This window comes from Nematolebias whitei, chromosome 13 (assembly GCF_014905685.2).
Source record: "Nematolebias whitei isolate Nwh7 chromosome 13, NemWhi1, whole genome shotgun sequence".
In the NCBI taxonomy this organism is placed as follows: domain Eukaryota; kingdom Metazoa; phylum Chordata; class Actinopteri; order Cyprinodontiformes; family Rivulidae; genus Nematolebias; species Nematolebias whitei.
The window spans coordinates 32,829,513-32,842,935 of record NC_056510.1 but is presented as its reverse complement, the minus strand read 5'-3'; the positions used below and the strand labels follow the sequence as shown (position 1 = coordinate 32,842,935).

Genomic DNA, 13,423 nt, shown 5'->3' with positions numbered 1-13,423 from the left:
ATATATATATATATATATATATATATATATATATATATATATATATAAAATTTTCTTTCATTTTTCAATTCATGTTTTTTTATGATTGTCTACTGTTGTACTAATAATTATCCTGGAGGATAAACGAAAACTGTATCTTGGCTGCAAGTATTCAATCAAGCCGTGAAGCAAGCAGTCTGATTTCAGTCAACCGCACTCAGTCTGCTCTTCCTCCTAGACGGTCAAACTGAGCGGGGCTGACGAAACTTAGACTGTTTTGGACTGAACGACAGGAACACATCGCTGAAGCCACGGAGCTCGAATGTCCAATGTAAAATTAACTTTACCGTGGTGCCTGGCTAAACAACTCGTGCTCTTTAATGTTGTGCTTTTTCAAATGTTTATTAAGTTCCATGTATTGTAGGTCACGACTGAGGTTCCTCCTCTCGGTACAGCGGCTCTGCAGACATTGCACGTTGCTGTCTTGCGGTGTTTAGTGTAAAATACTTCCACACAGCGAACGTTTTGATGAAAAGTTGGTTAGCCATTAGCCGCAGTGCTGCTCAGTCCTCAGCAGAGCCGTATAAAAAGAGTATTTACTGACGTTGTAGCTGGCTGCAAATGATGAAATGGATTTCCTGAATGTGAGGCGGGTCTTATTACTCTGGGTTTCATGAGACACACCTCCGTTCAGGAAATCCATTCCATAGTTTCAAGCCAACGTGCAGAGCAGCTAGCAGGGAATCACGAGGAGACGTTTCAGCAGACACAGACATGCATCATGGATTGGAAATCTCTGCAGGTTGGATCGGAAAAATCCGATATGTAAATTATGCTGGTATCGGAGGGCGATACCGGATCAGATCAGCCCCATCCCTAATGACATTTGGAGATGTCCGGGCCTCTTTGATCAAGCTGCTACTCTTGTGTCCCGAGTTCGTAACAAGCATAAGAAAATGGATGGATGTGTATGTGTGTGTATATATGTACTGGTATATAGATCTGTATCGATAGATGGATAAATTTGTGCGTGTACTTGGTATTAAAAGTAGGGATGGGGTCGATCCGATATCGGCCTCCGATACCAGCATAATTTACATATCAGATTTTTCTGATCCAACCTGCAGAGATTTTCGATCCATGATGCATGTCTGTGTCTGATAAAAATTCTCCTCATGTGATTCCCTGCCAACTGCTCTGCACATTGACTATGGAATGGATTTCCTGAACGGAGGCGTGTCTCATGAACCAAGAGTAATAAGACCTGCCTCACATTCAGGAAATCCGTTTCATAGTTTGCAGCCAGCTACAACGTGAGGACTGAGTTAGCATCACTGTGACTAACAGCTAACCAACTTTTCATCAAAACATGTCCGCTGTGTGAAAGTATTTTACACTAAACACTGCAAGACAGCAACGTGCAATGTCTGCAGAGCCATAGCACCACATTAAACTGCAGTAAAGTTAGTTTTACGTTGGACATTCGAGCTCCATGGCTTCAGTGGGGCGCTACTCTTGCTCAGCCCGAAACAGGCAACTCGACCCCGGCCAGCCACGCTCAGTCTGCCCATCTCTGAGGAGGGGCAGACTGAGCGTGGCTGACTGAAACCAGACTGCCTGCTGCGGACTGAACAAGAAGAAGACATCGCTGAAGCCCCAGAGCTCGAATGTTTACCGAGAAGTTGCTAAACTTCATTGTAATTAATGAACAACCACTATCAGTTGTAGAAAACGAAGGATTTTGCGGCTTGATACTTGCAGCCAAGATATAGTTTACCCTCCAGGAGATATTTATCAGTACAACAGTAGACAATCAGAAAAAAAACATATGATTTGAAAATTACAAGAAAATTATATATATTTTCAAAAAAAAAAAAGAAAGAAAAACAGCTATATTATAAAGAGATGTAAAATACTACTAAAAGCAGGAACATGTCTGTTGGTTTATGCCATGAACTTAGCAGATGTTTAAAGTAATTTAATATTTAATTTAATTCATTTATTAATTTAAAAGAAACAAAACAAATTCATCAAAAAGAAAACATTGAATGAATAGAGTGCAGAAAGAAAACAAAAAATCTTATATCTGCCCCTTATTTAAAAAATATATAAAATAACTTTAAACAAACAATCATTTAAATTAATCACTTTAATATCCACGTTAAAGCTAAGAAAACAAAACAAAACATGCTTTGCATTAGCAGAATTTAATTCTAACTTTGAAAATTATTCAACATTAATAAAAACTTACCTCAAGTTGCCTTTTTGGACATGCATGCATATATTTGTACAAATTGTACTTGAGAGGAGATTATTACAGTCTCATATAAAATCTATGATGATGATATCGGAAAGGGATCGGTATCGGCAGATATCCAGATTTAGGTATCGGGATCGGAAGTAAAAAAAAAAAAAAAAAAAGTGGATTGGTGCATCCCTAATTAAAAGCTGCTTCCATATTATTAAATTTACTGAAATGTAGTTAATGTTAGAGCACCTGTGCAGCCCAGATGTTGTCCAAATCTTGCATGGTCAGAGCTTTCTCTTTTATAACAAATCTGAGGATCTTCTCAAGTTTCTCCACATACTGCGGCTGATGCAAACTGTCTCTCAGGACAATAGACAGGATGTGATTCTGCTGGATCCATTCCTGTAGTAGAATAAAATACAAACACAAAACAATGAGAAATTACCTTGTAGACATGCAAGTCTTCAAGCTGAACCGCAAATGTTAATGTTCTACTTACCGCCATGCGTTCTGCAGTAAGCCACTCCTCCTCTTCTGGGTTATGTCGATGAGTGTAGTAGGACACACTGGAGATCACCTTGTTAACTTCATTTAGTGCATTCATTTTGCCGTTAAAAGAAGAAATTTGTAATAACCTAGTGGGAGCAAATGGAGAGCTTGGTTAACGTTTGATGAGCTGACATGAAAACCACATTAGTGGTCTTTATGACAAACCTTTCAAAGCATTCAAACAAAGCATCAACACTCACCTAAGAATCATTTTTAACCTAAAAATCTCTAAATTCTTCACAGTCTCCTCTTGCCCTGGTACACGGGAAGCCAGATTCTTCAGAGACTTGATTATCATGGACAGTGCATCATTTTTGGCTTCATTCTTGGCCTCCTTCTTTAGCTCCTCATCTGTGAGATTCTCTAGAAACTGAGGGACCATCTCGATGACTGGAAGGAAGTATTTCTTTACCGTGTGCAATGTGAGGAACTCATAACATTGGCCAAAAGGTCTGTAATACGAACAGCATTAAATCAGAGTGAAACACTTGTAACAAGATCATGATAAATTAAATTGAGGCAAAATGGTGAACATGCTGAAGGTTTCTTGTATTTCTATTTTCCTCACTTGATAAGAGCAGCGATGATTTGGACGTTCAGTGCTTGGCCGCTCATGAAGCGATCGTGCAAAATTTGAAATCCGTTTAACGCGCCAAATTTGTTTATTAAATCAACCAGCCAGCCCTGTGGAGACAAACGGAAAGGATTATAAAGTTTGCTGTTCATCTTGAAATTTGGTTTCACATATTTTTATCAGTTGTCACCAAAGAACTTAATATAAACCAACAACTTCCTTTGGAAAATACAAATCTAATTTTCAAATAAATTTAACAAAATAAAACATTTTTTTCACCAAAAATGTAAATAATGATGTAAAAAAAAGCTGCTTTCTTGTAGCACCTTTAGAATGACTGATTAGGCCTTAAACTAAACAACAAAACCATAATCAGAGTAGGAGCTGAACACCAAGCAGAGCTGGACTCTGCCAAGAAGGGCAGACCAGCAGCGCTGAAGCACTGATTTCTATTTTGACACCGGGAACACAAATAATCATCAATGATTATGATAATTAATGATGAATGTTGCACATCAGACAAGCTGACTCATTTCTTGTTTTTAAATCTTCTCTTAAGACACATTTTTTTTCTCTTTGGATTTTAACTCCGCTTGAAATGTTGATTTTACTGTTTTTAATTATTTGTTTTATTAACAAAGTCCCTGCTCAATAATCCAGGTATACAATCCAACATTTTTCAGACAGGTCATCTGGACAGTTTCTTTTTTTGTGCTGAAACGTTTCACCTTCGATACGGAAGGCTTCATCAGTCAAGGAAACGCACAACAAAACGGATTCTTCCCCCAACAGCTTACTCCAAAGTGGAACAAACCAGTTCTGCTTGTGATTAGATGGTCTCTTTGGGTGCATTCACACCAGCCCTGTTTAGTCCTCTTTAATCGAACTTTAGCTCGTTTTCTTAGAAAGTCCGGTTCGTTTGGGGAGGTGTGAACGCACCATCGAACTCTGTCACGGAACAAAACGGCGCTAGGTCTCGGTCCGGTAGAAGAGAACTCCAGCGCGGTTCCAGTACAGTGTGAATGTAAACAGACCGGGCCCCGCTCCACAAGCAAGAAGTGGAGTACAGCACAGGGCAAACAAACATGCATTTCTCTTACCTTACATGGAGCCGTCAGCTGCCTTGTGTGAAAAACAACATTCTCCATGGTCTTCTGCCTCATCTTCTGCTCATGCTGAGTCCATTTTTGAAAAATGACAAATATAACTCCTAAAACTGCTAAAACTTGATGCCACTCCGTTTTCGTTTTTATTTCCAGAAGAAGAAGTGTCTTCAGAAGTTTTTGTGTTGTTTCTTTCTGTAGTTCTTTGTGCAGCGCCCCCACAGACCTGCTAGTGTGCTTCTAACAACTCTCTTAATTCTCTTTGACTGCCATGAAATGGGAGAGAACCACCCATTGTCACCCATTAAAACAATGAGGTGCCCACCCTGAGTGCCCCCATCTGAAAGATTCCCAAAAGATGCATCTGTGAATGTAACCATCTTTAAGTTACTGTTTTCTCCCAGGTGTTGAAAACTCAGTTCAACTGACTTGGTCTTGAGTTTACACACAACTCTGTTTGCTTCATTGATGGTCTGTACTGTAGCCTGTTTGAGACTAGATGCTAAATTACTAGCATCAAACATGACATCAGGCCTGCTCTGTCTCGCAACCCACGGAAGTTGGCCTATCTTCGATCTGAGCTGCTCTCTCTCCTTTTCAGTGAGGGGCGAAGCTGACTCTGCTGCTCGTGAGGGTGAGATGTGTAGGGGCTGCAGGTGCTGAATGTATGTGTCTTGGTACATGTGTACCTTCTTACCCTTAGCAACAAGATCCACACCTATATAGGAAAAAACTATTATGCGCTTCACGACTGACATTAAACTTTGACCTGAGGTGAGGTATGACTGACTCTGAAAACATGTGTGATCCACCCCATATAAAATCATCAACATGACAAGCAAGTACACCAGTTACATTCTTGCCCTCATCCAGCCAGTAGAAAACTGCAGGGTCGACCTTAGACATGATGCCGCCTGCTTCAATCATGATGTTTTTTACCCTGTTATACCAATACAGTGAGGCATCAGCTAATCCATACACACATTTTCTCAGTTTCCAAAGCATGCCTGTGCCAGGCCTCTGGGGGAGGTTTGATAAAAATGTCTCTGGACAGTTCCATTCCTTGTAAGAAGGCAGATTTAATGTCCATTGAGAGAAGGTTCCATTGTTTTTGACATATAACTGCCACCAGGAGTCTCAGTGACTCTGAAGCACAGGTTGGTGAGTCCTTTTGTAGATCAGAAACCTTCTCAAATCCTCGTGCAACAAGCCTTGCTTTTGGTGCTAATCCATGTTCACTCTCTTTCAGAGTGCACACCCAACGAGTGGAGACACACTTTTGTCCTTTGTCCTCAATTTCTTCAAACACTTGATTCTGTTTCCAGCTTTTTATTTCATTTTCCTTTGCTTCATCAAACGACATGTCCTTGATCACGAAAACATCCTTGTGTGTATCCGTATCATGAACATTTGCCTGGACATGAAGATCCTCCAACTGTGACAGATCAGCTGATTCACTGTTGCCAGCCACTTCTACAGGCTCAAGCAGCTCCAAGTTAAACCAGTTTTTGTATTTCCCAGTTGCTTTGCCAGCACGTCCCAACACTTTTGCTTTTTGTGAGACACCTTCTGTATTTCTGAATGTCACAATTTGACCTGTCTTTATGATGGTGTTCTCAGTGTGCTGTCTCTCAGCTTCTGCATTTTCAGGAGCAGGCGAAGGATCATTCTCAGAATCTCAGAATTTACTGCATTAGTGTCTCCTACTTTCTCTTCATTGATGTCCACTGTATGTTGTCCTTGATTGTTCTCCTCACTGCAGGTAAGCTGAGGTTCTTCATGCTCCTGAGTAACTTTCCTTAATCTGAGTTGGTGCACTCTGACACAGGTGCCTCCATGTCTAACAAAAACGACTGCACCATCTTGACAAATGACCACTCCTGGTCCTTTCTATTCTGGACAGGTCACTTGTTTGTAAAAGACTTTGTCTCCAGTTTCATATCGCTCATCTGTAGGTCGCAGTTGTTTCTTTAGTGCTCTGCGTATCCTTTCTGAACATTCTGGTTCTGTAAAAGCTTTTCTTGCAGCATGTAGGGCTGAAATGTGTTTGGCAACCCATTCACTCTTAGTGGTGCCCTCTAGAGCTGGGGCTTTGTCTATTAATACAGAGGGTAGGTTGGGATTCTGCCCGAACACCAGCTGATGTGGGCTAAATCCATGGACACTTTGCATAGAGTTCTTTGCCATCAGAGCCCAGTCCATGGCAGTGCTCCAGTCACATCCAGTACTTGTTTTAACTTTCATTAGGATCTCAGTCAGAGTTTGATTATGGCGCTCTAAAAGTCCATTACTCCACGGGCTGTAAGCAGGTGTCGTTTTAACTTCAATAGTAAAGTTTTCGGCCATGTCTCTCACTTCCTCGTTATTAAACTCACCACCGTTGTCACTTAACAACTTTTGTGGTGGGCCATGCACACTGATCCAATCATGGATAAAACGTTTGACTATTTCAGAAGATCTCTTGGTGGTTAAAACACTACCAGCACTGAAACGTGTGAACTGATCAATGATATGTAGGTACCACACCCCAGGTTCAAGCTCATGCATATCTACAGCAACTGTCTCATTATATGTAGATGCCAATGGTAAACCGACAGCAGGTTTTGGTTTGGTCTTACAATATTTTTGACACACTTCACACTGGTTCACAATCTTTTTCATCAGATTGTTGCATTCTGTGTCCTTATTGCCAGAACTAGTCAAAAGTCTTTGTATTTTATCAGCAGAGGCGTGCCCAAACTGTTTATGAAGTTTCTTTAAAACTTTCATCTTTTCACTTGTGTTCATCTTATCTGTTGTAGTCAGTATTTCTTCCTCAGTAGCATCTAATAGCTTATCTGAGTAAGTAAGATTTTTATTTTCACTGTCCACAATGTTCACACAGTAATGACCAGAGCTAGTAAAGTCCAGTTTGACAGGCTGGTTGAACATCACTGCACTGTTGTTTTCCATGTCCAAAACTGTCCCAGCCCTTTTTAATGATGTTTTACTCAGAAGCAGTGGAATGTTAGCAGGTACCACTTCAGTTTCTATATTACACTTTTTGTTGCTGATCTTAGCAGGTATCCTTACCTTTTTGATGGAGTGGATAACTCTTCCATCTCCAAACTTAAAGGGCCTGTGAATTTGTGTTTTTGTCTCTTTCATCGTCTTCATACTTTTCTTTTTTTTTAACACAGTACTGTAGTTGTCCAGCCACTCTTGTCCACAAACTGTCCTAGTACAAGCAGTGTCTATTATTGCTGAGCCAAAACATTCTGTCATGAATATTTCTGCATCTGTTGGTGATTCTTTGGTATACAGAGTTATATTGCATTCTTCCACGTTTGTTGTATCATCGGTTATTTTAACACTCTCAGCTTTGTGCGGACAGTCTTTAACCCAGTGAAAAGTACTTTGGCACACTGCACATTTTGATCGTCGCCCATACTTATCCAACGGGTTTGTACCGGGCTGTGCAGTGCTGGACTGTGGAGTTTTCTGACGAGTATTTTGCCGCCAGGACATGCCCTTTTGCCACCGTTGCTCTGTTACAAACAAGGACTCTTGGTTAATATTTTCTGCTGTCTCACTCTTTTTTTTTTCGCCAAATATTCTCTTCAAAGCAGACTTCATTGAAGCAAAAATTATATCTGAACATGCCGTTAGAGCCAACTGTCTGTCCGTCATATCCAAACAAGCAGTGTCCAAAAGCTTAAAAGCCAAAACAGCGTCAGGTAGCTCCATGTTGTATTTTTTTCATGCACGAGTAGCGCTGCTCGAAATCAATAATATAGTCTGCCATCGACATGTTTGCTTCTTTAATGACCCGGTCAAAATCTGAGTACGCTTCATAGACCCTGTCCTTTTCCTCTTTTAGGAACAAATCATCTAGTTTAGCTAACAATGTGGTCATTCCAGTGTCTTTATTTAGATCGTCTACCGGAATTTCCATTGCCGTGTCTCGCACCCTTCCAGACAGCGCCAGGGCGACAGCAAGTGCTTGCTTTTTCTTCTCCAAATCTGTAACTCTCGTCCAAATGTTGACTTCATTCTTCCAACTTTCATAAGGCTTCCCTTCTTCAAACGTTGGTGGAACTCTGTAGTTGCTAACCATCCTCTGCTACCAATGTTAGTCAATAAAAATAACTTTTCCTTTTGGATTCAATAGAACTTTATTCCACCATGCTCATCACAGCTCAACAACACTGACACCACAGAAGAAGAGTGTAAACCACATTCCCATGCGCTACTGGCATGACAGTGCCCCCTAGCGGATTGGCATGCAAACTAAACAAAACAAAGGAGTAACACGCCCCTCCTCCATTGCCTGCCCTCTTCCTTGTTGACAGTCTTGTCAAACTGGTTGGATAGAAGGTGAAACATTTCAGCCCAAAAAAAGAAACTGTCCAGATGACCAGACTGAAAAAAATGTTGGATTTTATACCTGGATTATTGAGCATGGACTTTGTTGTTTTCAACCAGTTTGACAAGACTGTCAACAAGGAAGAGGGCCGGCAATGGAGGAGGGACGTACCAAAGAGACCATCTAATCACAAGCAGAACTGGTTTGTTCCAGTTTGGAGTAAGCTGTTGGGGGAAGAATCAGTTTTGTTGTGTTTCCTTGACTGATGAAGCATTCTGGATCGAAGGTGAAACGTTTCAGCACAAACAAAAGAAACTGTCCAGATGAACTGACTGAAAAATGTATTTGTTTATTGTTTTTGCCATTTTATGATTTTAACAGTTCATTACTTTTACAGTTTCAGCTGATTTTATATTTTTTTATGCTTCCTTGTATGTTAGTGTACAGCACTTTGGCCAACGGTGTTCTTTTTAAGGTGCTTTATAAATATTGTATATGATATTGTATTGTATCAATCTTTCACTGTTTAATCTCTATCACCATGTGCATTGAGCTTTATTATACAGTCTGACATCCAACAAGAGTTTTGAACTTTGTGTTTAGAATATTTGATTATTTTCATTTTCTGTTTCATGTGGGCTACTAGTCATGGCTTCAGTGATTTTTATTTCAGATGATGAAAGTCAATTGTTTTTTTGGGAAGAGAAAACTTTTTTTTTCATAATTGTTCCAGATGGGAAAAAATTATATACACACAAACATGTTGTACATTTAATACAACATTAACTAATTTTGCACAATGTTTTACAAATTAAACACACACAGGTGAGTTTTAAAAGAAACTAGGGTGTGGCTTGTTGGATAAAAATAAAGTTTGATGGTTTCGGTTTTTATGTTCACTAAGTGCTGTGGTCAGTCACCTTAGGGGATCGTGGGTCCGGTGGCCGAGCGTAGAGCTCGTCGTCAGCAAGCTGTGCCCCAGCAGGTACGGTCTCAGAGGGCCGTGTGCCGTTGTAGATGTGGAACTTGCAGTGGGGGTTGGTGGCCATGGCCAGCAGCTCCAGTAGTGGAAACCAGTCCTGAGAAAGCTTGGCCACACACAGTTCAATCAACCGATGTGTGTTGTTAATGATGCACCTCTGTGAAATAAAACAGGGTTGAAAAATTAGGACAAGGTCAACTTAAATGGACTGTAATGGACTGTACTTATATAGCACCTTTCTATCTTATTTCAAGATACTCAAAGCGCTTTACACTACAATCTGTGTCCTCACTTACCCATTCATACAGCACTCTACTAGATCTCTACAAAGCAAATTGAACAAATCATTCTAAAGAGACTAATCAGTGCTTTATCACATTCATACAGCGATGGGACACACATTGGAGGCTATGAGGGGTTCAGTGTCTTGCCCAGGGACACTTCGACATGTGACTGCTGGTGGATTCGAACCCCCAACTCTTGTATTGGAGGACAACTGCTCTAACCACTCAGCTACAGCCGCCCAACTTAACCAATTTAAAATGTAAGGATCACATGACCCTTCTTACTTTGTGTCTCTCCTTTTTCTCTAGGCTTTAAACAAGTAATGCACTTTGAGATAAACAGCTTACTCATAGAAAGAGACAAGGGTGTAAATAATAATACAAGGTAAAGAAATGATGAGTGTAAATATATTGGTAGATTCATCCAATTGTTATTAATTGAATATGATTGTAGTGAATACAATAATCACAGTTTATTCAAATGACTACAGTTAATGTTTAGACATTTTCTAATGACTGAAGTGTAACAAAATGTTTAATGTCATGTAATGAGTGATATATACGGTATACGGTAGGAACGATAGAAATTTAGCCTACGATAGAGATCTGTCTTCTACCGGCTAACCGCAGTAATGCCGTGACTGAAGTAAAATCAGAGTTGTCAGTTTAATCGTTACCTTTTTAAAGTTGAAAACTGCACAAGTAGAATAGAATAGAACATAATAGAAACAGCCTTTATTGTCCCACGGATGGGAAATTCAAGTGTAACAGCAGCAACAGCAGCAACAGATAAAAAGATAAAAAAGATTTCACACAAAAGTTCCTAAACGTTAATAAACAATACAATATATAAAGAAATAAGATAAACAATATCAATAATAATGTTCAATATGTATTGGAACATTGATAAGGACAGACTATTTACAATACAGTAGTATAGGCAGAGTAGGGGTTGAACGAGTATATCATTTTTAAACTCGACATTAACATAATAAAACCCGAGTAGAACTCGAGTATTTGATGATGTCATAGATCTCAAGACACAAAAATGAATAAAACCGCAAGAAAAGGTAATTATTTACAAAAAAAAGACCAACAAAACATTGGGAGCGTATATTATGCTCCTACCATTTATCATACTGCAAATAAGTCACAGGAAAAACTAAACTATTAGTTTTTATTATTAAACTGCAAACGTGAAGAAACATGCAGCACGTCAAAAACAAAACTTAAACCGTAACTGGTTATGGTTCGGTGGATTGGACCCGGTGTTACACCATACTCTGTAACCTGCAACAGTGCAACACCGCCCCCTACGGTCATACGGTGGTCACATAATATGAAGTCACTACGGATACTCGATGTTAAATTTTTAACCTCGATAGATGTCATAGTAATCGATGTGTAGATTACTCGAGTACTCTGTTAATGCCCTAAGGCAGAGTGTGTGTTTTAGCAGAGGTCAGCATGCAATTAATCCTTATTGAGTTTGTTGGGAGCAGTGATGGTTATAGAGTCTAACAGCTGCTGGGAGGAAGGACCTGTGGTAACGTTCTTTTGTGGATTTAGGATGCAGTAATCTGTCACTGAACGAGCTGTCCAGTTCAGCAACAGCTTCATGCATGGGGTGGGAGACGTTGTCCAGCAATGATGTTATTTTATCTAGAGTCCTTCTGTCTCCCACCACCTGCACTGGGTTGAGGGGGCATCCAAGCACAGAGCTGGCCTTCTTGATGAGCTTATATAGCTTCTTATTCTCATAAGCTGCTGCTCAAACACACAACACCATAGAAAATGGCTGATGCCACTACCGAGTCAAAGAAGGTCTTCAGGAGCACTCCCTGCATTCCAATAGACATCAGTCTCCTCAGCAGGTAGAGTCTGCTCTGACCCTTCCTGTAAAGTGCATCAGTGTTGTGAGACCAGTCCAGTTCATTGTTCAGGTGAACACCCAGGTACTTATAAGAGTCCACAATCTCAGGTTGTTTTCACACCTGATAGTCCGGTAGACTCGGTTCAGTTGGGGACTGTAGTGAGTCACGTGAGGTACGTGTCACTTGTTGTATGACAAATATATGAATTATATATGCATACAATATTCACGAGTTCTTCATTTTTCTGACTGTAAATGCCGTGCATTGAATTTAACAGAAATGTGAACGAGAGACGTTATTTATCTTTGACCCATCAAATGAATGGAATCATTTATTTTCAAAATCAAAGTTTAACATCAAACATTTACATTAATTTGGCAAAATATGAAAATAATAACAGACAGTTTCACAGAAAATGAACTTCAAATCACTCGGCGGTGATTTGAGGACTTTGCTTCAGACATTTCTAAAAATATCTGTACTGATTTATGAGAGAGAAGAGTTTAAGATTAAATTGAGATTTATCTTACAGAGGAAATGTGTGAGGGAATTTAATCTGTTTGACCAGAAGTTGCACGCTCCGTCAGATCTCCAGCCTGTCCACGGTACACTTTAGTCGAAGAAGAGGCCGTTACCTGGTTGATGATAGATCAGCTCAGTAAGAATCCTTTTCAACTGATATCAGCGTCTCCGTTGAAAACAGCTAAAATCCTCGAAGAGTCGTGCGTGGTTAGTTCAAAACAGAATTATAATCCCAAAACCTCTGGATTCTTCATTGCTCTGAAACTTTCAGAACCGGCTGCACTCTCAATCTGCTCATTCTGTTGGACTATCGGACCTGTTGTCAGCTCTCAATCCAACATCTCTCAGAACTCTCAATCTAACTTGAACTGGGAAGTGCCACATTTTATTTGGGTCGACTTCCTGTTCAGTTTAGAGCTTTCTGATTCGTGGAAGGACCAGAAAGAGGAGTGTTTTTGACGTAAGGTGTTTATCAACAGTCGAGGTCAGAGAATGAAACTTGTTTAACATACAGAAAAGATTATTGCAGAAGCAGCAGACTTTTTGGAGTCTACTCTTGGTAATCTTCTGAAAAAGTTTAAACATGACATTTCTTCTTCAGTAAACATTTTAGTTGACCGAAGACCAACCTTTCACATACTTACGACAGCTTGCTCATTTCAGACAGAAAATCAAGAAAGGCATATTCAGGTGATTTCTTCTCTGAATGAGGAACAAAAATCATTACTTACTGTTTATGTAAAATAAAAATTAGTAGTTCTTTTCAACCTGTAAAGCATTGAGTGAACTAACACAATTTGATTATCAAAACATTTGTAAGACAGTAATGATTATAAAGAATTGTCTTTTCTGCTTGATTAATTCAAGAAAGAAAGTTCATCAGATGGTTCAGACTTATTCAGATCAATGAAAATAACAGTCTCTGTCCATCTGGTAGATTTGAGGTCATCTGGTTCACTACAG

At 39.7% G+C, this 13,423-nt stretch overlaps 1 protein-coding gene across 1 annotated transcript in view; it reads right to left on the bottom strand.

Annotated features, from left to right (window-relative positions):
• usp9 (ubiquitin specific peptidase 9) overlaps positions 1–13,423 on the bottom strand; it is a 90,723-nt gene that overhangs the window by 40,047 nt on the left and 37,253 nt on the right. Inside the window, exons 6-10 of the mRNA XM_037687067.1 lie at positions 9,719–9,937; positions 3,345–3,460; positions 2,977–3,228; positions 2,727–2,862; positions 2,477–2,629 (exon numbers count right to left, since the gene is read on the bottom strand). Of these exons, the coding sequence (XP_037542995.1) occupies positions 2,477–2,629; positions 2,727–2,862; positions 2,977–3,228; positions 3,345–3,460; positions 9,719–9,937 (876 nt within the window). The remainder of the gene's footprint in view (positions 1–2,476; positions 2,630–2,726; positions 2,863–2,976; positions 3,229–3,344; positions 3,461–9,718; positions 9,938–13,423) is intronic.